The 26,035-nt window shown below is 39.7% G+C and overlaps 1 protein-coding gene and 1 long non-coding RNA gene across 3 annotated transcripts in view; one reads left to right on the top strand and one right to left on the bottom strand.

Annotated features, from left to right (window-relative positions):
• Window positions 1-2,435, bottom strand: part of ATP2A2 (ATPase sarcoplasmic/endoplasmic reticulum Ca2+ transporting 2) — a 45,726-nt gene extending 43,291 nt beyond the window's left edge. For both annotated transcript variants that reach the window (XR_004409320.2, XM_033008358.2), the window contains exons 1-3: window positions 2,188-2,435; window positions 1,054-1,071; window positions 885-967 (exon numbers count right to left, since the gene is read on the bottom strand). Coding sequence is in view for 1 of the 2 variants with exons in the window: in XM_033008358.2 (XP_032864249.1) it covers window positions 885-967; window positions 1,054-1,071; window positions 2,188-2,305 (219 nt within the window). In the remaining variant the exon portion in view is untranslated. The remainder of the gene's footprint in view (window positions 1-884; window positions 968-1,053; window positions 1,072-2,187) is intronic.
• An 813-nt stretch (window positions 2,436-3,248) lies between these two features.
• LOC122154688 overlaps window positions 3,249-26,035 on the top strand; it is a 30,341-nt gene continuing 7,554 nt past the window's right edge. The window contains exons 1-2 of the long non-coding RNA XR_006166727.1: window positions 3,249-3,639; window positions 16,265-16,380. This is a non-coding gene — a long non-coding RNA (uncharacterized LOC122154688). The remainder of the gene's footprint in view (window positions 3,640-16,264; window positions 16,381-26,035) is intronic.

The raw sequence follows: 26,035 nt of genomic DNA, 5'->3' as shown, positions 1-26,035 counted from the left end.
GAGCTCCAGATTTTTTTTTTTTTTAAAAAAGTAGTTAATTACAACTCTAGGGCAAAGTCTACTATAAACTTTTACTCCTACCTAAACAACTTAATATTCTGCAAACTTTTGTTTCTGTTGTCCAGCTGCCCAAGACATACAGCCTTCATCCTCCTACACTTCACCTTTGCTCACTTTTCCAGTTTTTCAAATATGTACCCATCACATATTAAGTAAGAATGCCAAAACATGCTTTTTTTTAAAAAAAAAATAAGCTAAAAGTGTTCTTGTTCTTTTAATCCTATATGCAAAGCAAGATGTCCATTTAATGACTAGACTATCCAAAGGTCAGTTACCAAATTTGGTCAACAATGGTGCCATCACAGCCGTCATCATTCTTGTCACTGTCAAAAGCAACAACTGTCACCTTGCTATTATCAGGAAGGGAAGGCAACTGGAATATTCACCATGTAAATTCTATTTACAGTCTGCATTGCATCCAAAAATGTCTTCCAATGATTATACATTGAGCTTGATAACGATTAACTCAAAGGCAAGAAGAATGTCCAGTTAAACACTTACTCAAGGTTAGTTTTCAATGCCAACAAAAGCATTGGGAAATCCCACCTCAAATAAGCAAACTGGGTTGAATGAGAAGCACTTTTAAAAATACCTGTCTAGTGTAGTTACGTACTTATGACTCATGCAATCAAAGATTCCCTGAAATCTTGTTTTCTAGCATACAGAAACCTCTTCATAACCCAACTAAAGATAGCAATTTACTTTGCATCTTCTACTTCTACCTTTTGATAAGAACAACTTCAGTATGTACAGTTCCTATACATTGGAACATCTGTCATTCTGCAATACAGAAGCCTATGAAATAAAAAAAAACGTGTACTTACAAAAGATATGCAAGCTGCCAGTAACAAAATTCTAACTAGCAAGTCTTCAAATTGTTCAATCACAAGCTCAAGTAAGGTTTTTCCTGCAATATATAACAAAGTCATTTAGTTAAGTACATTAAAAAAAAAATCAACAAGAACTAGCAGAAGATTTCATGGACATGCTTACCTTCCTCAGCCGGTAACTCTGTCAGTGGAATATTTTTCCAGGAAGCATGTCAAGGAAAAGAAATCATTGAAGAAACATGTTAGAGCATTGTAAAGCATCCACCAGATATTGCTCCTGAATTGCACACTCAACTGGGTTGGATTTGACAGACATATGGAAACCCCCATTCAAGTGGCTCTTTTCACTGGAGCATCTGAATAGGCCCCATAGTTTTGCATTTTAAGACACATACAGGTTAGTCAGAATGTGCTAAGGGTTATAATTCAGCCAAGTCATCACTCCAGCCAGCTGTGGGACTTCTGCTGTTGCTGCACACAAACGGTCAAAGGCTCAAAATGCTTTTCAAATGTTTTCTGACAAAGCTTTTCCTTCGCATTCACTTAAAAAAAAAAAAAACCACCACCAAACTTGGTTAAAATATTTCAAATTCTTTTCTCCATTTTAAGGATATTTTCTTATTTCTGCTCTCCCTTTCATTTTCCTGCAACTGGATTTAGTAATTGAAGAGACACAAAAGCAGTGTTAAAGCTAAAAAAAAACCACCGTATAATCTTCTCACAGCTTTTCATTTTTACACAACGGCATGGGAGTTCAAAAGGCCAAGCAATAAGGATTAAAAAAAAGAAACACCTTATCGGCTGAATTCTGTGCCCCGACTCGAGAGAATGTAAAATATGAGACAGAAAGGCACTGAAAAGCAGGGAAAAATGAAGGTCAAGACGGACAAAAAAAAAAAAAAAAAAAAACCCAAACAAAAAAACAAGAAAACAACCAAACCCAGAGCGCTTCATTTCAGAATGAAAGATTTCCCACCGTTAAGGTGAAAGGAAACGGAGGTGACATCCTCCTTCCCAAAGCAGCTCTGTGAGCTTGGGGTATGAAAGAAACCCACGAGGTGGAGTTCAAGTCAGCCATCTTCTCTCCCTCGCTCCTATTCCGGGTCCTGTAAGAGATGCCGGCTTTGCAAATACACACACGTTAGGCCTTGAAACAGGGCCCCGAGAAGGACGAGCGAAAAAGAGAAACGGGTGAAAAAAGGGAGCAGAGGAGGGGGGGGCGAGGGGAAGACGACGAGTGCCAGCGACAGCATCCCCGCGGCGGAGGGGGAGGGCGGCGTGGGGCCAGTTCACCTACCGTTGGAGCCCCATTTCTCCTTCAGCTTCTTGACTTGCTCCAAGCTGAGTCCGGTGCTTTCGTTGACGCTGAAATAAGCCAAAACTTCCTCCACAGTCTTTGTGTGCGCGTTCTCCATGGCTAGGGCAGGGAGCAGCAAATGGTGCCTCGCCTCTTCCTCCTCCTCCTCAGCGGCGGCGGGCGCGGCGGTGAGCCCCCTCCTCAGCCCCTCGCTGTCTCCCCCACCGCTCCCGTGCTATCACCATAGACCCCCCTCCCGCAACAGAGAGGAGCCCCCCCGAGCCCGCCTCAGCGCCTCGCTCTTCCCGGAGGAGGCAGGAGGGGGAGAAAAAATATTTAAAATTAAAAAATATAAATATATATAAAAAAAAAAAGTCGAACAACAACAACAAAAAAAAAGCCCCCCGCCCCCCTCCCACCCCAGACGCCCTCCGAGGGAGCCGAGCCGCCTCTCAGGCGGGGATAAGCGGGGCTTCAGGCGCCCCCCGGCCCCAGGCGGGGCAGCGGGGAGGACGGAGAGGCGCGGGGCCCCGGGGCCGCTGTCCCCTCAGGAGCGCGGGAGGGCCTGCGGGGGGCTCGGCGGCGGCTGCCTGCGTGGGGATGGGCCGCGTCCAGGTGGCCGAGCGGCCTCTCCGTTCGCCCCACCGAGCTCCGAGCCGCCGCCGCGGAGGGCGATAACGGCACGCCTCACTCCGCTCGCCCCCAGAAGCGGCGACGGGGAGGGGAAGGGGCGGGGGGGGGGGGAGAGAAAAAGGCGCAGTTGTCCCGCTGCCCGCCTCGCCTCCGCTGGGAAGGGTCGGAATCGCCCTCCCCCCCCGCTTCAGCAGCCCGATCCTCCCCTCGCCGGTCCAGGCCGCTGTCGCCGTCACGGCTCGCCCAGCCTCGCCGCTGACTCCCGGTCGCGCACCGGCGGCGGCTGCTCTAATGTAACTTACGGGAGCTGGGCCGCCCGGGCCCCTCTCGCCGCCGCGGCATGTGGACACCGCTCATTGGCGGGGCGCGCGGTGCGGGGCGGGGGGGAAGGCGCAGCCCCGCCCCGCGGCGCTGAGGCGATGGCAGCGGCGCCTGGCGCGGCCCCGGCGCAGAGCAGCGCAGCGCGGCCGCCCGCCCTCGGTTCGGAGGAGGAGGAGGCGGTGGCGGCGGGTGATGCAGGGCCTCATGCGGCGGCGGCGGGAGCGCTTCCGCTCCGCAGTGGGAGAGGCCCGCAGGTGGGGGTGGCCGCTCTCCCGCCTTCTCGTCCCGGCCTCAACCCGCGCCTGAGGGGGAGCCGAGGGGGGGGGAGCGCGCGCGCCGCCTGAGGGGAGCTGCCCGCCGCCCGCGCTGTCGCGATAGGCGTCTCGGCGCAGGGGCGTTAGCGCCGAGCTGCCCCGGCGCATGTCGTGACAGGAGTCGTCAGCCTGCTTGCGCGAGCTCTGCCCGCCGTTCTGTCGTGACAGGAGCTTCAGCCGGAGGGTGAGTGTGGGGCTGCCCCCCACCCCTGTGGTGACAGGAGCTTCATCCAGCCGCGAGCGCGCCGGAGGGGAGAGGCGTGAGGGCTGTGTGCCTTCATGCTCACATTGAGGGGGTTTGTTCCCCAGAGGTCCTGCCCCTGCTCTGACGAGGCCTGCGCTGACACTGAGCAATGTCTTTTGCACAACTTCCTTAATTCCCGTTGCCGCCATCGCACGCTGCCCCGCCAGCATAACAGTGACACGCACACTCAGCCCTGGCTTGCACAGAGATAACATAAGGAGGTATAAACTGCACAGTGTGATTTCAGCAGTGTGTGTGGTGTGAGATACCAGCTTTCCTCAGCGCAGTATCTCGATAACTGACACAGACTCACAAACCAATATAGAACACAGAAAACTGATTTAGCCATCCCACCCAGTAATTCACAGAAACTTCAATGAACACAATACAAACTGAGATCAGCACCAGCTGATATTAATGACACCTGCAATATATACGCAACACAGAGCAAGCAATTAGGTATACAACGTAAATACCTTCCCTTGGAAATACTTGGTGCCAAGTGATGTTCTTGTATAAGTGTGTACAAATATAAAAGCTGATCTCTACATGTGTGCTGGCTTACATAAATGCAGATCCTACATACAATCTGCATATCCATCACTGTTACAAGCCACCCACGGTACCATGCTATAAGAAACTATATGTCTGGTCTTGAAGGAAAATATCTTGGCTTTACTTCTGTATTAGCAAAAGGAATAAGGAGAGGGGACAACCAATATAAAATCACAATGTTCTACAGTATGCGTGGCCCTGTATCCCTTCTAGCAAACATACAACTGCCCTAAAAGAGACTCCTCTGTAACTACCCAGTGGCCACAGAAGGATAACTTGACAGCATGTCTACACCTGACAGGGCAGTTCTGAATAAAAATTCACAAGTTAGATCTGATGATCTAGTTCAGGTATGACAATTACTTATTCCATGCCTTGCCTGTCTTAATTTTATCTTGCTTAACAGCAGGATTAATCAGTGTGCTTGAATGTTGCTTGAATACAGTTATGTTGCTTCTCATACCACTACCTCACGCTGCACATACATAGACATACCCTGTTATAGAGGTAAAGAATGTCAACATGACAGTTTTATATGGCTTACAGTTTACTGTAAGCTCCTTACCTAGTTTTAATACTTTTCTTTGTACTGTATGAACACGATCCCATCATCCCCAACACATAACTGAAGTCACAAGGTACATATGCATCCAAAATTAATATTCTTACAGAATAATGTCTTAAAAAATATGCACTCAGTGCCAACAAAACTGCTGATCGATGCCTGTCACAGGCCCGCCCAACCCACACCTAACTTTTCAATATCCTCTAACACACAAGTATGTACAATATGCACCCCTGTCTTCAGACACCTCTGCATGACAGACTCAATGCCAGTCCCCATATTATGTGCATATGCAAAATTAAAAAATACATCATTTTCACAATCATTATATACAGAAGAGCACCAGCTACTTGAATTAACATATTTAACAAACAGCACAGTACATCTATATGAGCAGTTTCCTCCCTTCTACCATGTTCACACAGCCTGCATTATATGTAAGCTTTTTGTAAATTACATTTACCACAGCAGTGTTTTTACACACAAGCATATTTTACTAGCCTTCATATACAAGAGCACCTGTAAAGGACTTGAAAGTCCTGCATTTCATTTTCTTGCTATTTTTAAGTATTACTTTAAATGTTGTAAAAGAGCAATATAATCAAGCATCAGTAGCAATTTTCAAAACAAACTGGTATTAGAAAGAAACCCAGGTCATATTTTATATTATTTCTCCCTGTGATATACTTTGTATGTCATTGTTGGTTTCCTTTTTGTGCCTATTTTCAAAAAGGCTTATGTAAAATTATTTTAAGCATACCAGAACCATGGCATGTACAAGTAGAGCTTGGCAGAGTCTACAATAAAGTAGATATGGTGTCCTTTCAGTCTAACTTGTTAACAGGTGGAAATGCTGCTAGGAAAGTGAACAGAGTTTGCATTCTAGTGAATCCTGGGGAACTTGGCGTTCTCTGGGATTCACTCATTCAGCTACAGTTTGACAACTCCACTTCCGTTGTTTCTCTTTCATCCATCACGAATAGAGGACTTGATTGTTCCTCTTTTTTTCCATCTTTTGAACATAGACCCTGCATAAAATCTAGACAGAACCTGAAAGCATAGTGTTCTGCCTGTGTTTATTTCTATCCTGTGTTCTGTTATGGCTCAGTGAATTTTGAGAGAAGAATGACTGAGTTAAGGTCTGTACTACAGGTCTTTCTCTTCCAGAGCAGAATAAGCTCTGCATTTCCTTCATGATTGCTTCCCTGGCTTTCCACAGATGTGCAAGACCGATGCTAGCTGACCAGTGAGGATTTCTTTGCAGGTGCTATCCTCCAAATCATTAAAGATCTTCTGACAGCTGCACATTTGAAAAACATTTGCAGATACAATGCTTGGTCTAGACAGCATAGTGCAGAACGAACTACAAATACCCATGCAGATACTGCAGCAGAAGCAGCACCTGCTAATTTCGGCACCACTTGATATCATACAAATTTAGAATTGTGAATTGAAATCAGTGTTATTTCCTATCTCTATGCAAGGATTCATAAAGTTTCCTGCGGAATTTGTCTTGTCTCTTAAAGAAGGTGGTTATTTTGACCCAAATTAGAATGACAGCACCTTAGCTCTGCCTTAATCAATGCAAGCCCATGAAAGCTTCCAGACAATTAATACTTCCAGCAGGTGCAGATAGCTTTACATTCTTCATCTTTAAGGAAGAAGGAAACAAATGTATTTTCTTGCTTCAAAGTGAAGTTGCAGTTCATTTTTAGAGTGGAACCCCTTAGGGCGGTACCTTGGAAAGAAACACGACAAAATGGGCCAGCTTTGGCCTTGATGAAATTCCATTCACATAATGGAAGTATACCATTCATACGTTTGGCCTAGTCTCTTTTTTTCACTGTAATATATTAGAAGAAGCAGCCAACACATCAGGCAGCAGCATTAAAATGGTTCCTGTAATGCTTACTAATTGAAGTAAATGGGAATTTGGCCTGAGAGAAGACTGCAGGATGCTTTCCTTCAAATTGCAATAACATTAAGTCATCCCTATTGCTGCAAAGCAGATTCACAGTAGAGTTACTGGTCATAATGTGAATTGTCTCTTGCTGTACACAAAAACATATGTTTTGTAGCTCAATTTTCAAAGAAGATTAATAGTTTTTACTGGACTCAAATGCAGCAGAGAAGGGGACTACATAAAATGTCAGTTTGTTGAGCCAATACACCTGAATGCTGACCTGCAATAGACTTCCTATTTCAGGCCTGGATCTCATTTCAGTGGCCATAGACCTTCTGCTCAACTGTGCCAAATTATGGCATGATTTTTGCAGACTGGCTAATTGCCTAATGGGGCTTAGGTTGAGACCACCAAACTCACTGCTCTTATTACCCCAGCTGATTTCAAATACAAGTCTTCATGAGTGACAAATGAGGACATTATTTCTTCCTCCCACGGTACTATTTTATTCCTCTTAAATTATGGTTATTAAAATGTTTCAGCCACTTGAAATCTACTAAGACATATTAAAATACTGTGAAAGTGTTGTATCAAAGTGGAAAGGTTTTAAAACTGCAGTTCTGTCATAAGATAATGCAGTTTAAATATAGTAACTCTTTTTTTCCAGTCAGCTTGCTCTTTGATTTCATGGTATTATGTCAAGGCTTTTTTTTTTTCCCTTTTCTCTTTTCAGAAGCTTATAGCCTAAACAGCGAAATGCAAAAAATACTGAGATGAAACAGTTACTCAAACCCAGTAGAAAAATCAATGATAAAATATTAGTTTGAATTTTGATAATTAACATAATCTGAGTTTATTTTGAATCATTTTTATTCCCAGGCAATGTGTGTATCAGCCCTAGGTAGAATTTGACTTCCACTGAGACTGAGAGACTGTGAATACAAAGGATAGTGTTGCTGCTGGGAGATTTCTAGAACTGAATCACTGTTCCTGCACAAAGCAGCTGCTTGCTACCTTGATAGTGTAAAAGAGACAGCAAGACACATTCTGATCTCAATGACAGTAACTATAAGAGATCACAGTTTGGCTTGGTAGATTTCTTCTTTTATTTCTGTATCTTATTGATAGTCACTTGGTTTGTCACCAAAGACTCCATTAGAGTATTTGCTACAACAATCTCCATTTCTGTGCTTGGAAAAATCTTTCTGTCTATCCCATGTTGATGTGAACAGGAGATTTAGAAGTACGGGAGAGAGTAACGTATCACAACCAAGATCTGTCATGAATATCTGAGAAAATAATTTATCCTTATTTGATGGCCAAGTCTTTTCTCTTAAAGGGAAATCAACTTGATTGCTATCTTAAAAATGCACAACATCTTTAGAAATAAAGCACTGGCCAGCACCCATGAGATTGGAATTCTTATCTCATCCTGACCTGAATTTTCCATCTAATTAAGGTCTAATTCTGATTAATTTGGCAGCAAACTGCCATTTTTTTCCCTATGTGCTTCTGGATCTCAATTTTTCTCCCTGTAGAAGGGGCTAGGTATACTACTAAGCTTGTAGGGGGCTGTGTGGCCAGGCACACTATATGTAAAATGGCACGTTGTTTGTAAGGTGTTATAAAATTGCCCCACATTTGGTATCTGTAACAAGTTGATGGCTAATTGGGATGTCATAACTGTGATCATACTATATTTCATGTATTTACCGAATCACAGTGAAAATCACACTCTCTCTGCCTTGTCAAGATTGAAAGGAAGACACCCAGATGCACTCCATGTAGGTGAGTAGCAATGATGTAAGATGGAAAAGCTTTTCTTAGTCAAGGAGATTACTTCTTTTTCCACCATTGTTTGGGACTAATGGCACATGACTACCACTTTTATTAGACTTGTGACATTTTGTGATATGACACAAGCTGAAGTTACTTTCTGTGTTCTTGTGGAGGATTTCCTCCAAACTCATAGGTAGTTATTAGTAACATTGTGAAGTAACAGACTTAATTTCTCAGACATTGATAAAATTGTCGCATGCCATCAGACAAGCTCTTTTATTGGTTATGTGGTATAATAAATAGAATTTTGAAAATTCTATTTGATACAAAATTATTTTCTGTTGATTTTTTTTTTTAAGACAAAAGGAGGAATTAAAACCAAATGCTCTGTTTGGTTTACCAGTGAAATTCTTCCAGTCTGAACCATCAGAAATCTGTGTGACCCACAATCCACATGGGTTTTGTTTTTCAAAAGGCAATATTTCTGTGGTAAGATTAATGGGTGCAATTGCACTGTGTCTGTCACCCTCACCTACCTTTCTTACAGTCTTCACATCTGTTTGCTAACATGGGCTGTTCAGGAGGAGAAGAGAAACTGCTGGACTGCCTTCATTCTCTATTAATGTGACTAACCAAATCTGAACACAATTTACACAATCTTCTTTAGGGGAGTAAATGCTATATTGATCTTCCATGTTTCTGCTTCCTCACCTTATTTCTACCATTCAATACAATTCACAAAAATTATAGATTTTTAAGGGGCTTTAACCTCCCAAATTACCTGTGGTAGTTTTTGGTCTTTCACAGAACAAAAATTCTAACGATTAATCTGTTAGAGCTCAAGGCTTCCAGTATAAGAGATATGATTTTTTTTCTGTTATGCATAGATTTCTCATGTGTCAGTGGTGTTGCATGTGAACTCAAATTATCCTGACCTACAATACTTGTTCTGTTTCAAGGTTCTGGGTTTCTAAAAGATTGTTTAACTCCTTGGTGTTTTGATGTGTTTTGGTTTTTTCCTCAGTTATGTTAGAAAAAGAAAACCTCTCCTGGTTCATATTTTTAAAATACTGTTAAGGTCTTAAAGCTGCTTCCGCTCCTATGTCACAGAGCATTATTGAAAAGATATTAATTTTTACCACCTACAATTGCTCAGATGGAGAACTTAAAGAATTCTTTTCCACTCCCATGTTGAAACTATGCTGGCAGCATTCTTGTTCCTAGAAGTGAGCTACAATGATCTTCTTGCTATGTGCAGGTTGGGCTTTTTATAAGAACAATTCTATCAAGCTTATAATTTAATATTAATAACATTAGCAAACACTATTATTATTGTTAATAATAATAATAGTAGTGCTAATACTGTGATTACTGTTACTTGATTAATAATTTGCATTTGCAACTTGAAGGATTTCAAGCATTTTGTAAACCTTAATGAAAATTATATTATATAATATCCTTGAGAGAACGGTATTATCATCCCTGTTTCACAAAAACAGGAGCTGAGGTTCAAAGTCATAGTCACATAGTCTATGGCAGAACTAGAAATAGAAATAGTCTCCTGGCTCCCAGTCCTGTTTCTTCTCCAGTCACCCTAAATAGTTTCCAGTGTAGTTTTGTAAGACATTTATCACATGATTTTCAGAAATCTCGTCCTCTTTGTTAAGGAAAATGAAAAAAATTTAAAATTAACAAAAAAAAATTAAAAAAAAGAGACTACCTAATTTTTGAATGAGGTTGATGAAATGACTCTAGCTATTTCATGGGCAGTGCCATCCAAGTTTCATGAATTAATACTGACCCTAAGTCCACCTAAAATAGATATCTTTGCCTCCGGCTAATCAACAGGCTTACTAAGATTGTCTAAATAATTTATGTATAACCAACTAGTAGAAACTAGATCTTCTGTGATTTCCCTAGATACATATTCTACATGTATCGTGCATATCCTTGCCTATTTCTTATACTCATTTAAAATTCAGTTGGGACATTTCAGAACACTTTTGTACTCCAGCTGTATAGCTCTAAGAAAAAGCCAGCTGGAGACATAATACGGTATCTTTGAACTGGGCAAAATAACATTTTAAATCCAAGTGCCTAGTAGATAAAAATTCTGAATTTTCTGTTAATGAATAGTGGATTAGAATTTAAAAAACTCACAATTCTAACTAACACTGGCCCATGTGGATAAGTATTTTATCTCTCTGTGCCCTATTTGTACAATAAAAATAATGGCATTTAGCAACAACATTCAAAGATAATATAGTGATATGCAGACAAAGAGATAAATATGAGGTATGAAAGGATGATTAAATAAAATGAAAAATGAAATAATGTCATTTTCTTGTTTATAGCACAGAAAATGTGAAAAACATACAGTACCAAATTGTGCTTTTTGGACACTTTCGCGTAATGTTGCCTTCCATGGAATCTCACTAAATGAAGCTTGGGTTAAAACTCACTCCGCTGGGGAGAAAAACTGATTTTCTTTTCCACTGTCTGCAAACAGAAAGCAAAAGCATTAGCAGACATTATCCTACCTTGTTCTGACTGCAAATTTAAGAATCTGTTTTGCATCTGTAGCTGAAATGGAAGGTACAGTACAAACTGTCTATCTGGAGTTCATAACTTTTATCCAGAATTCATAACTGGAAAATATATTCTGTCTCTTTTGGATAGCAACTACTAAAAGGCAGTTGTTGCTCATGTCTGCTTCACTGTGCCAGAAATGCTTTGGACTGTTTACTGTACTTGTTGAGACTAGCTGCAAAATTAGGGCCAGGTTGTAGCTTCAGTCAGCCGTGCAGGAGGTGGAGGAGGAGCACCAGGTACTCCAGGAATAATTTAGGTGTGGCAGCCAGAAATTTTGCAGCAATCACTGAAAGAATACAGCAAACACTGTTGCTACCCCGCGTTGGCTCAGCCAGACTGGTTGGTGCTGCCTTCATCTGGGGAGTTTATGGCAGCTCTGAATGAGAACAATGCTTGTGTAGCTCTTTATACTTGTGCAAAAGGAGTGTGAAGCACTATTGTTCCAAATTATATAATTTTACATGCACCTCTACCTCCCATGCTATTTTTATCAATACAATAATGCCCATCTATTCTCACAGATAGCAATGCTACCATGTTCCTTATATTTCTATCTTCGCATATTCCGTATCTGCACAGTTGAAATTCCTTGAGGCCTGAGCCTCAGGGCAGTTTGTTGAATTTATGTACCATTCCCAAATGTGAACTTGATTACCCTGCACATAGAAGAGTTTTCACATTTCAGATGTCACAGAAGAGCCCGAGAAGAAAGACAAATGAAAAACTCATTGAGAATTGTAAAGACATGGATTGTTTCTAGACTGTATTCATGTAGCACCTGTTTATGACAACTGTAGGAAGGGGTGAGTGGATTTGCTAATTCATATTTGCTGTGCAGAACTCCACGCTGCTCTGCAAAGCTGAAAGATTTCCACTGCTCAGAGGGACCTTTAAGGGCAAATGCCACTATTTTCAAAGTGTCCACACTCACCAAGCCATGGTAGTCTGTCAGGTATTCTGTCAAAGCCTGTGGATGCTCATCATCCATAAGAAAACTTGGAGTATTGAATATACTTCTGTGTTGAGGTAAGTTTAGGGTGGTTCTACATTGTGACACCTCTTAAGGCCTCACCATATTAAAACTGGGCATTTTATAGCCGTTTTGTGCTGCATATGATGTTCTGGAGCCATGAACAACTTCTGTTGCTTATATGTTTCTTCTTTCTGTACAGACATCTTGGCAGACAGGAAAGAGAAAGACCTATATCTTTCCATGTGGCTAGGGATGTATGCAATGCATCTCAACTGTTGCTAAATGCTATGTCCAACTTTTTGATTAAATCCATTATCTTCTATATGTTTACAATTTTTGCTTGCAAAGCTGTGGTCTCCACCTGAAACCATGACTTTCCAGTTAATCCTTTTATTTGATTCTGGCTGACACAAGATTGTAGTTTGTTACTGTTCCTGTACATTTTAATTGCTTCTGAATCATCCAAAAAAGGAGGCTTGAAGACCATGGCAAATGAAAGCAGTACCGTTAGTTTACTTTTTTCCTGTTTTGGCTCAAAGAAGAATGAATTCAATTATTCTGATTAGGAAAGAGGCTCAGTAAAATTAATTCTCACTTCAGTTTGGTGAGAGGACGTTCTTCCTTTCCTGAGCACAATGAAATAAAAAGCAGACATTGAAAGGGGTTTTTTATGAAAGGAGTATAAAAATCTCAGGCTATAAATTCACCGTGACAGTAAAAATATGTATCAAATTCTTTGATGGGTTGGCTTTGTGCCAGTCAGCAGTCTTTATGCTACATCATGTGTTGTCTACATGAACATTTTTCACTTTATGCTGCCATAATCTTTATGTGTCTGTCCTCTCACAAGCTGAATAAATGTCATATAGTACATTCTGTCTCATATGTCACAAGTACTATTGTGTGTCTACCCTGGATCCATATTGGATTAGTATTGATGAGAGATCCCAGGTACTTTATACAGAGAGAGTATCAAGGAGGATATATAGAAAATACAGATATGAAAACAAAGCTCAAGTGCTCACTTTTAGAAGCAGCTGCATTAAAGCAGCCTGCTGAAACATATTTTGGAAGGTCATTCTCTTACTTTGGAGATGTTTGGGAGAGGTTTGACAATTTTATTAGTGATTGTTTATTCTTTGAGGTATAAACCAGCCATTGTGGCTTTCACATGACTAACTGTGGAAGTATCTGAAATAAAACTTGTAAGTAATGTACTTTCAGAAAATTCTAGAAAAAGCTGTACTATACATAGAAATGCCACAATCTCAGATCCCCCCAGACCAAAAAGTAAATGATACCTAACCGGCAAGATAGGAATCTCCCTTTTCTGAAGGCATAAAGCTTCCACTTTTAGCTCTGGAGTTTCATGGCCTTCCACCTGCCACTGGGCCAGAATGGTGACCATTTGTTGGCTTGTGGGGCAGTGACATTTCAGAAAGAAATTCCACTTGAAATGGAGAAAGTGAACGTTTTTCAGAGGTATATATTCAGTTACTTACATGACAGCTGTTTGAAGAAAGAAGCCAAGCACTTAAAAGAATTATTTTAAATAGGCAGAAATTCTCAACAAACCATTCAGCTTTCTTTTAACTGGATTCATACAGAAAGAGCAAATAATTGAGGCCAAAATACATGTCATACTGTGTTTGCATTAGCTGGAAGGTTTGGAAATAATTAAGAGCAAAACTGTTAATACTCCATTTAAATAGCTGCTGCCTATCTGTCCAGTATGAAAGCCCAATCTGTTGTATTCAATCAGCTTTCAGCTGCTACTTGCCAGCAGCCTAATTCCCCAGTCTTGTCTCTGTGCTGTGCTTGTGCATTCCACTACCTGCTAAGTTAAACCCTGCTGTCCTGGTTCTGCATGGAGATTTCTAGTGCTATTCAAACTATCCGCGCTGGTTCAGAATATAGCCCCCGAACCTGTGGGCTGTGTTGATATCCATGCAAACATGCCTGGTTTCAGTGAGCGCCACATGGGTGAAATAGGGCGTCAGCAGCTGTGTAGTTTAGCTCACAGGATTAGGACAGTGTTCATTCATGCCATTCTCTGTGCATTTATGCAGTTTTGACAAGCTGTTGACTTGCAATATTTCCACCTCAAGTCCCCTTTTTTTAAGTGAGGCAATTGCCAGCGCACAGTAAGTTGCTCATCCAAACTGCTATTAATCATGGTCACACTTCAGATGATAGCATATCTCAGTTTTCCTAAATCTGAATCTCTGCATTTGTGTTTCAGGTTCAGCACATTCGCTAATCATTTATATATTGCAAGAGGATTAAAAAAAAAGTAATAACTGAACTCCTTATACGCTTAGCTTGTGCTAGTTTCTGTGCAAATTGTGAATGAACACTATAGGGAAGTCTCTGCGTAGGTCTGATGGTTACAAAGCTGTATGGGTAGTGTTAGAAATACATTGCGATGAAAGGTGTTTTCAGATTGAGAGGCATTCTAAGCCTCAAACCTGTACCACCAGTTCTTTGCTAAGAAATCTGTACTAAAAATGACAAAGTTCATTGCCCAGGCATTTGGAAGGAACTAAAGTGTAGTTCATTGACCTTTGCAGGTGAAGTAATGCACATTGTCATAAGGAAGTGATATTTGAGTAACAAACAGCAAGTGTACACAATTATCTTTCACTAACCTCTCAACAGAGGCAATCAGGATTTCCTGATCCTAACACATTTAGTGATCTTGGCATCCTGAATGTAGGTTTTCTGTGGACACATTAGTTCTCTAAGCATGTCTGAGGATGCTTAGTGCAGTGCCTGCCTTTTTTTTTTTTTTTTTTTTTTAAATCAAAGTGTACATACACAGGAAAGAAGGAAGAACGCAAAGGAATGGGTGTGTAGATGGAATACTGAAGGCTCTGTGCTCTGCTCTCAGATTTAACAGAAACCTCAGTGCCTGACTCTATGTGCCTCAGTTTTCATGTAATTAAATGGGACTGAAGTGTTTGTGTAATACACAGAGAAACGTACTTCCACTTAAAAGTCTTTGAGATAATGAACAGTAACAGAGCAGCAAAGAACAGCGTTGCTACTTCTGCAGAACATTTATATTACAGAAAGAGGACATGAATGGAAATGAACCATTTATATAATTAAAAATGTGAATGTAATAAAAGTTAAATATGTTATTTTTTCTTTTATATTTTATTAACTCAGGATTTTTCTAAAGTTTATGGGAAAAAAGTTATAGGAAACTTGGTTTTGCTTTCTTCTGGAGAATGAAATAATCTGTTCAAGTGCAAATTAATATGTCACATTCTTATATGATTTGCAAGAACATGAATTAGTGGGTCTTATTCTCTAGCCTTTCTTTCACTTTTCTAATTCTACATGACAATTATTTTCAGATTCACTGTATTGGTCTTTCTTTATGTGACTTGTTGCACACTGAAATAAATTGGCCACACTCTGCTAAAGCAGTGTTTTTAAAGCTGCTTCTTTTATTTATAAATTCTTGGTACAGCATTACATGTTTTTGGAAAATTACATTAGTGAAATAGAGAAAAAATTTCTGTTCATCAGCCTTAGTGCTTGAGCTCATAAATGTGTGACAGATGCAGCAAAAAAAAAAAAAAAATATTGGAGCAATCCAGAGCCCCTGGACAAGAGGATCACTTTACCTCAGGACATTGAGATAATTTATCTGGAAGGCTTAGAAAAAAATGCTAGATAAGACTGAAATTTGGAGAGGCTGAGCACATCCAGGCTCAGCCTTTAGATTATCAAGAAGTGAATAAATACAGCAACTGGCATCTGAATATGTTAATGCTGAAGATTCTAGCATGGAAACAGGAAACTGTATTTATGAGGCAAAAATATATCAGAGATTAATTCAGTTCTATATATAATATATGCATTTTACATATACAAAATCTTTGCCAAAAATCTGAATAATTTGCAAGCACATTGAAGTTAGAAAATGCCAAAATAAAGGTTGCCTTTCCATGCATATGCCCTAAAGTAATCTTTAATTACATGATTCCTGGCTTCTTTTTCTAATCCTGAAATTTTCTAATTTCAGTGCATGCTTGATTTTGCAGTCTTAATATTGTCTCTTTTAAATAAAGACTTCTGGGATGTATTTCCCCAGGTTTTCAAAAAAGCATTTGAAAATAATGATATTCCATCCTACTAACATCCAGGTGGGTCATTATCAGATTGTAACCTTTATCTGTATTCCTAGGAGGCTCCTGAGCAGCTACAACTGATGTTGGTGTGATGTTGATGTCTGAGCAATGATGCTGTGTGTCTTCTGTCGTGTGACATAAAACTGCAGGTGTCAGACAAGAGGACTGGAAGGTAAGGGATCATGTGAACAGAGTTTTAAATAAGTTACTTATTATTGCTCTTTCTCATCCTTTTCTATTAATTAATACTCCATGTTGTGCAACCTTTAACAACTTTGCTTAGACAGCAGTCACGGAAACTTCATCACCCTGATTCTGAACTGCCTTGTACCATATGCATGGTTATTTCTATTCATGCAAAATGAATGTAAAAAGTCAATTTCTGATTTGCTAACATTTTAAAACTACCTTGCACCTAGTTTATGCAGCTGTGAATGGTAGCACATAATGCTACAGTGTGCAAATCCAGGCCCATATGCTGAGGAGGATTACAAATTAAGCTGTTTTTTTCACCATGGTTGTAAGTCAGACTGACAGCACAGAAGTTGGATCCAGTGTGCTAAATCGTTATTCCTCGTCTACTTCTTTCTATTGTGGATTGAAGAGTTTTGATCAATAGTGGGAGCATGCAAAACCTCATAAAAAATATTTATTTCCTGAAATCTATTTCCATGTTTAGGCAGTTAGTCTTTTGTATTGATAACTGAGAGGGTAATATTTCAAATCTCTCTCTGTGCACAACAGAAATGTTCCAAAACTAGTATTCACTTCTGCCGCACTGAAAAGGCTGTGCAGTCCCAAATAGTCACAGAAGTGGAGCTTTCAGGACTCAGGAACCCGACTAATGAAGTAGTTTAGAGGTAGAAAAATCCTACCTGTAAAGATTCAGATAGGGTGTGAGAGGGTTAAGTACTTACTGTATGTTACTTTTTAGTTGATTAATTTAATCCAGGACTATGCACCTAGTACTGAAACTGCAAACTGAAAGTTCTCTGTAAGATCTGGAAACAGCAATAGGCTGGCTTCCATAAATAATACTGGAAGTTAAACAGTGATTTCACAAGGTTCAGGACATAGTATAAATAAGAAAGCAGAAAAATCCAGGAAATCCTTAGTTAACAAATGTTTTGTTTTAAACTTTATATGCTTTTCTTGATCTCTGAAAATCATCTTTACAGTAGACACTAAACTGGGGGAAGTAAAAAAAGAAATTTTCCCTGACTTGAGCAAGATATTTTGACATACTGAAAGCATAGTTTGTTCTCAAGCTTTTCAGACTTAATCCAAAAGCTCATAGCGCTGGGGAAAGGTAAGAAACCAATGAAATACTCTATTAACAAAAGATCAAGCTTGTGTCAAAAAATCTAAAATGCTGCATGCTGACACCAAACATTACAGCATTTGGCAGCTGCAAGAGATTGAATTAGTGCAGTACTTCAAATTGAACAATCCCAAAGGATGTTGTAGCCATGTTGGGCCAAATTCAGCCAGGAGGTAACTGTATCAATTTTACTGGATTTGTACCCAGAGGAATTTGGTCGTTTTTGTTGTGGCCAAAATGCAATGCTCAGGTTTAAATTGAGCAGCTGTACAAAAGTTATGGCTTTTTTTAAAAATAAATAATTTAAAAATTCATCCAGTTATTTCAGGTAAGCACAGGTACTACTTCAGATAATTGATTCTGCTGTTTTCATCACGGGCTTCTAGTGCAAACTGGGTTGCTGAAAAGTGAAAAGGAAGGAAATGGGAACAATTTTGAGAAAGTTTTTCCACTTGTGGTGTACATTGATATTTGTTGTTTCTATGTCGTGATTATCCTCAGTCCACCCCGTTCTAGATTTAGGACCTGTTTAGGTCACAAGTGTTCCCGTTCTGTCTAAAGCATCATCTTTGTCTGGTATTTATTACATAGTCCAGTGGACTGAACGACCTGTGAGTGGGCCAAATGCCAGATGAAAACATGCACAGGCTGGAGGCAGCCAAAAAACTACTGGACAGTCATTGAGAAGCTATGAGGGTTTTTGTCCTGTTATGCTTTGGTTTTGTATCTATGTGTTTTTTGAAAACCACAAACTCTACTCTGGAAAATACATATTTTGGCTTTGTACAGGTTTCTATATTCTGTTCAGCCTACTCAACAGTATATTAACCTTTGTCATATGATTTTTCTCTTACTGTCTCCATGGGAAAAAAGTGTTGGAACCGTAGTCCTTGTTGTGTGGTGTTTAGGTTTATTATTTCAATGTTTGCATTACATGCAAATGAGAAACTGCATCTTGCTTTGGAGGTAAAGGTAGCCAACAGTTCTTGAGCAAGTTCAGGAAACCTGATGCTTGTATAGAGCTGATGTAAAAAGTGTGGCAGTGGGTAACTGTTGTGTATCAAAGGGAAGGATTTTCCTTATCCTGTCTCAGAGCAGTAGTGAGCCATTTCAGCAGCCATTACAATAATTTCTGTATCTCAGGAGGCTCAGAGTTGCTGTAGCAACCTTTTGCTAGATCGGAATTTGGCTGGTGAAGCCCTGTAGGAATCTGCTCCCACTCTCGACTAACCTCTCACATCACCGGTCTCAGCTGCTGGGGAGAAACCCCAGCTGCGAATCAGGCAGGGTGAGAGATCTCTTTCCACAGGTTCCTCACAAAACCTTCCCCTAATTACCAGGATCAGATGCTTTTTGGCAGTTTTCCATAGAGACAGAGCTTTTCTATGTGTGCAAAGTTCTCTGCCTGAACCCAAATTGTAAAAATGGTCATAGTAAATTTTGTGCATACAAACAAGCCCTTATTCATGCACTTGCAGATACAGAAACTGAACATGCAAAAGTAGGGAGTGCAGTTTTAGAGACCAGTGTGGGAAGTTTGACTGGGAGGCAGCAGTAGTTCTGGTAACACAAAAGAAGTATTCTAAAGTCACTGAGGGGATCAGGCAGATGGGAACAGACTTGAGTAGGAAGGAATACAGACAAGGTCCCCAAAGCCTGTTACTTAGATTTGCATAAAAAATGAAGTGTGAAGTTGGTCAGAGCATGAAGGGATGCATCACTGCTAAACCAGTTCCTTCAAAAGTGTGAAGTAATTTCTAGAGTAATGAAAGACAGTTTTTTGGCCTTCCAAGCTGCTGTATGGTTGAGAATAATATTTGGAAGATTTTATTTATAGATAATATTGCCCAATGGTTGTAGAGAAAATACAGTTATTTTGGACTCTTGGCTTTTATTTCTAATTCTACAGGTGATTGGCATTGTCAAACCACAGGACCCTGTATGTAAAGCCTAGAAAACAATAAATAATATGATAATTAAAACAAGACTTTGATGTAATTACATAGTTCAAATAACAACTTAAGCTGTCCCAAATCTGGTACTTCTGCCAAAAGAAGTCATGCTCCCACCTTACACCTTGCTGCTAGTCTCCATCCCTGTATCCTCCCTCACTATGTGGTCACAGGCACTGGAAAGTTATCCAGGGAAGAAAAAGTTGATTTTGACCAGGTAGATTCGGTGTTCAACCCTACAAGCAATTTTAGCATTACAGCTGACAGACAGGTCAGTCACACTGTGAACTGAATGCTGAACAAGGCTGGCTGAACTTTTTTCCCTGCATTACTTTTCAGGTGACCAGCTCTGTGATGTGGCTTGCAATCGTGCTGCATGAGCACTGGTGCCAACATGATTGAGGGGTGGCACAGCTGCACAGGGGCAGGGATGGCAGGAGCAGGGAACCAACTGCAGCACCTTGAATCCAGACTGGGATGTCAGAATGCCAGCTATAGCCTCAGTCTTTGGAGGGCTCAGTTAAGCAAGCATGCTCAGAGCTTTTCTGACAGCTGCCAGATGAGACTGGGTCTTCCTAAGACACTGTGCTGCCTTCTGTTGTAACTCTGTTGGAGGAGGAGATGGCATAACTATTGTTTTCCTTTTAAATTTTGGTGCATGATTATTGATTTGGAATCAGGACATATCGGACCAGTTTCTTCCTTGGTTTCCAGTTCCTACTCCCAGGTCTGCTTCTGTAATTCATTAATAGGCTGCTTGGACTAAAATATCAGTCACGAAGCAGGTACCAAAACCAGTGGTAGTCTGAATTCACATGCCAAGCTGGAGAACTAGATGTCTGAGGAGTCAGCCCACACTCATTTTTGCCAACTGTGTTGCAGGGCAGCTACTTCTGGCAAGCAGACAGCTAGGGAACTTAAATTTAAAATTGTCCGAAAAAGATCACCAAAGCTAGTCTTGAAGGACTCTGAGGCTCTTTCCATAGTAGAGATGTACCAGTTTAACAAAATGAATTCTGAGTCTATGAGGTTAAACCAGGTTGAATTCTTAAAGCTAAGGCAAGATTTACCTCTTGCAGATATTATTTTAAGTTGTACAGACAGGTCACTAAATACAACAAACTGTGAAAAATATAGTTAAGCAAGTTTTGATTTGTGTATGTAATGATTTTCACTGGCTTAAAGCACAGGTAAAGCAAGGTGAGTTCCAGAAGACAATCTCTGTGTTGTGTTTTTTTTTTTTTTTGTTTTGTTTTTTTTTTTTTAACCAAATACCTTACAATCTGAAGCACTTCTTAATTATACAAGGAAGAAAAAATCTATACTGACAGGTTTCTCAGGCTGCAGAGGGGTGTTAGGCCTCAGACAGAAAGTGGGCCCATGTATGGTTATAGTCAGCTAAATGTGTCACTGAGTGGCAGTAAGAAAGGCGAGTGGGCTTTGGAAAGCTGACTGATCTCTGTGCACTAGCAAAGTAATCAAAACTGAATATGGACTGTGCCCTAGTTAGACTTATTCTAACTATTCAAAGCTGTGTGTCATTTCATGCAATTTGGGATACAGCCTGGGCTCTGCTTCGGGGGTGTGTATGTATGTGTATGTTTTTTACTGTATATTTTTAAAAAGAGCACCCAGTTCTGAGGAATCTATTCCCAGCTAAAGCACACAAGCTCTGGAAAGGTCAGAGAGGCATCTCTAGCTTTGGTAAATAAACAAATCTCTTCTCTGTGGCTGGGATGTTGTATTAATAGCAGTAGATTTGGTTTCGCATTGTGGAGCTCCTCCTGTTTCATTGCTATTGAAGATAAGAGAACACAAAATGTTCTGTCACCCTCCCCACAAGAAAACGAACCAACAAGCAGAGACTATTATGTTTAAAGATATTACTGAGGCAAAGACTTGGAGAACGCAAACACTCGGGTTTATATTCAGTAACTACTGGATACCATAGCTGGCACACCAGTAACTCAACATTATTTCATGTCTTACATGAAAGAGTGTGCAAGACAAAATCATTACAGTAGAAATAACCTAAAAATAAGAGTTGAGCCTTAAGCAGATGGAATTTGATTTTCCCTTTTGCATTTTTCTTAGTGATTCAGTTGCAGAAAAAAGTAACAGGTCTTTTCTGCTTCTTAACCTATTCACCAGCCTGCTACAATCTGTTTTATTTCAGTTTTCAACCTGGAGTTATTCAGACCTTCATTACAGGATACTAGGATTGGAAGTTTCTCCAAACAGTTCCTGAAAGGAAAAGATTTCTTGTGAAGTTGTAAAGCCCTCTAACTTGGCAGTAAGCATGTGTAAAATACATTATCCGAGCTGTACCCTAGATCTTCTCTACACAAGTTATTTGGGAATAATTAATTCTAAAATTCCACATGTGGAATATTTCACTTTGGAATATGTAGTCCTGAGCAGAAGGCTGATTTAGTCTATGTTAGCTAGTGGACAAAAAGCGTAATGGGAAGAAATGAAGAATTTATCCTTAGCTAGTTAACATATATGACACATACATTTTCTTTTACAACACTAGGCACCTATTACATTAGCTAATACATGCTTAAGACATACCTCTCGTCCTTAGAGGCACCTTTTCTCCAGATCGGGCATAAGTCCAAAAAGGAGACAGTCCTCTCTTCTGCAAATTAGCGTCTTCTGTTGGAGAGCAGATTGCTAGATATAAGTAAAAATAAACACAAACCAAATCAGATCATTATCCTCTGAACAGTTGTTTTCCTTGCCCTTGAAATGTCATCAGCTACAGATTTATTTCTTTCCCTGATGCTCAGGTGGAGAATCTGTTCAGAGGGGAGTTCTTCCTGCATGCAGAAGGCATTTTGTAAAACTACACCTCTACATAGTATACATAAACAAACCAAATGACTCAACAGAAAAAAGTTACATGCAGTGAGATCTTTTCCTCTAGGGATATTTTATTGCAAGAAAATAAAAATATTGGCAGAAGACAAAGACACTGAAATCACCAAAATTGTCCTCTCCCCAGTCTGAGTCTGACCAGTCTGGAATTTAATTTTTGGATGTGGTGCCTGATCTAGCCCTAAGGTAGCAGTCCACCTTTCAGTCTGTCATGGGAAGAGGAGAGTCTCAGCTGAGGTTAAGATGCTTCTTATATGTAAGTTTTTGTAAGTGAATATCACTTCCCATCTGCTATACTCATTGCATTTTATAAAAAATGATTAATTATCTCTTCTAGATCAGTACATGTGCAAGTTCCTCTAAAAATTCATAAGAAATTCTAGGCAAAGACAATGGACCTATTTGACAGCTACCAATGACTCTTTAAGATGATTAAAAATGTTCAGAGAAAGTAATAGTCTTTGTAGTCAGGAATTAAAAAAAAATGGTAATTGTTCCATATTGTAACTTCCTTACCATTTGAGAACAAACCCAAATTTAATTCTGCCATCACAGGAATTTTGGCTGAGTTAAATGTGAGAAAAGATTTCAATTTTGAGCATGAAATTTCTTTTGACTAGGATTTCTGATACAACATATGCCATAGAAATGAGGAAAAAAACCCTGCAGTTAGTGTGAGGGCCTTCTGATCTTTCTGAAGGATCCTGTGTGCCTCAGTATGTTAGTACTTGAAAGGATTTAATATAGATGTTTTTGGAAAGGAATGAGTTTTATTTGTACCAGGTAGCAATAAAGTTTTCTTTTTCAAATGGATTTAATAGTGATCAGAGCTGTGCTGTGAATAAGATATGATAAATAAAATTAAAATTTTTGAACATAACATTTTTAATTTAATTACAATGTAAACTACTAAAATTGGAATATTTATACTTTAAGAGAGATCATTGTGAAATTTCAAAGCCATGTGTAACCCACTACCTTTATGTACTGACCACTGGAAAAGCAGCGCTAGAAACAGAGTGTACCAATTTGAATTATCCAAGAATATAATGTTCTTAAGGGGTGATAGACATTAAATACCCAATACATGAGAATAATATGGAAGTTCATTCTTTTATAACTTCAATATCGATTTCAATTTTTTGAAACTTCAGGTTTTTGGCTTTCTAAAAATGGATTTGTGTAAAGAATATATTTGCAAATGTACTTTTCTGTAGTGATTTTGACAGATTGAACCTGACATTAAGAACTTAAATCTATTTGAACAGCACCTGAATATTCCTGCAAGGTATAATAAAAGGCAGCAAGCAGGCCCCTGATTATATAAGCAAGACTATAAATGCTGTTCTGCTTGACAAGGTCATAATCTGATTTCTGATTATATAACAGCAACACATTAAGATAATTCCAAGAAGATGGATATCCAACATCATTAATTTAGTATTCCACATGTCTTTTAAAAATTTATTTTCTTTCAAGAATGAAGTCTGTTTTCTGAGTTGCAGCTGGAGAATGAGAGCAGCTCAGGCGACCCCAAATCTCAGGAGATCAATAGTGTTAGCAGCTGATGATCTAATTATGGATTATTTGGGTCAAACTCTTCTCCTGGCTAGGTGTGACTTGATTGACTCAAAAGAGGTTAGTTCATTCAGATCATGGAGGTTATAGCATAAGTGAATCATTCCCCTAATAATTGCCAGCCTATGAATCATAAGGAGAGTCTAACATTTCTTATAAGCAGACAGTTCGATCTTATAAGACATTTTTTATGCATATCATAGTGATATTGCATTAATTGCTGGCAGTTGTGTATGTTTTTATTACATTTGTATTAGTTATATATGTTTTTAATAAAGCTCAGGATGAAAGCACTTGCTCAGAAAAATACTGTTACAAATGTTTCCTTTGCAACGTCTCTCTGAATTTTGGAAAGGCATGTATCCACAGCAGGCTGTCGTAGTGTGTGATCATTCCTGTGCTCATACCTCAGGCTGACCATAATCAAGACACATGATGAAGTAGAGTTAAATACATGTTTTAAATTTTCATTGTTTAAGAGATTGAAAAATATTGTCTACTTGAATTACATAATAGCCCATAACTGGATTCCAGTATTTTGGAGTTTTTCACAGTTTCTTGCATAAGCATTTTTATAATCTCCTTATTGTTATTTTACTTCATATTAACTATCAGCCTTACAGTACATGTACAATATGTCTGGGCATTAATGTAGCACTCAGTAAAACTCATGAAGTCCTGCCTTACCACAAGGAGGCTTGATGTAAATGATGGGGTATGCTAATTAGGGCAGTCTGTTTTCTCTGTGGTTGTTCCAAAATCCTGTTCAGGAAATCAGAAAGGATCTGTCCAAGGCGTTACATCAGGAAAGTGACTTAGACTGTTTTATACCATCATGTAGGCAGACATATTTCCAGAACTTTATGTTCTAGTTTAATAGATGCATACATCCTGTGAGGGGAGGACAATGAGTTTATGGAGGAAAAAGCATTCCCTGGAAAATCAAAAGCCCAGGTGATCATTCTGCATCTTTGTATTTCATTTTTCGAGAAACGCACAAAGGAGAGGAGCATGACACCTCTAACAAAGCGAATCAGAAGTTATGCGTATTAATTTCCTGCCTCCCAATGCTGATCCTCTGATAAGTATTTCTTAAATGATAAAAAGTTTCTGTCTTGTTTTTTGTTATTTAACTCTGCAATCACTCAACATCCCCTTGGGGTGTAGGTTTTGATTAAGGCGAGATTTCACCTTTGCTTATGATCTTTTTAATAAAACAGTTTTTATTTTTCTAATTTGTCTTCAGACTGTCTAGAGCTGATCACTGAAGCACATTGAGTACAACAGCAACTACAGACATAGGTGCAGTTCTGCAAAACATTTTCTCTGACAGCGAAGGCAGTTTAGGAGAGCTCCAGACCCTGGTTCTCTGTGTCCCTGCCCACTTGCTCCCAGCTCCTTGCCAGCTGCTCCCTACCCCTTCAGTTGTGCTACTACAATTATTTGTGGCTATAAACTGAGTAACTGAGTTAATAATCATCTTTCACCAAGAGACTGCGATAAGCCTGACCATACATCCCCACAAAGAGTTATGCCAGCACAAATGAAAAAACATTTTCACAGCAATTGCCAGCTGGTTTAGACTATGGTACCACAGAGCAGGGCAGTCTCACCTCTTCTCTCAGGCTCCCAGTTGGTTTTTCCTAACTATTCATTAATGTGTATCACTGTATGCTGGTGTAATCCAGCAATCTGGCTTTTCTTTACAGCTGTTTTGCTGCACAGGCACTGTAAGTGGGAGTGAATGTGCTCTGCCCGTGACCTAGCTTCTGTCATGTTTACCTAGCTCATTCATCTTAGTGTAGACTCTTCTAGCTTGTTGACAGCATTTAAAATAATAATTTATTTTTTAAAAATTATGCAAACAGCATGAGCCTGCATACCGTGTTTTATAGATGCTGTGTTTGTGGGCTTGTGTATCCACAATGTATGGCTGCAAACAAGCCTCAAAAAGTGGGTTTCAGATGGGTCAGATCTCCAAAACTCAACACGCGATCAGTCATACAAGCAGTTTGCTGATGAAGCACAAGGTGGTTACAACTGGAAAAACATGGGTGTAGAGACTGATTTTTTTTGCCATTAGTGCAGTAATGGCT

Source organism: Tyto alba, unplaced genomic scaffold (genome assembly GCF_018691265.1).
Source record: "Tyto alba isolate M040663 unplaced genomic scaffold, T.alba_DEE_v4.0 Super-Scaffold_44, whole genome shotgun sequence".
In the NCBI taxonomy this organism is placed as follows: Eukaryota; Metazoa; Chordata; class Aves; order Strigiformes; family Tytonidae; genus Tyto; species Tyto alba.
Note: the sequence above shows the minus strand (reverse complement) of the source record. Positions and strands in the feature narration are given on the sequence as shown.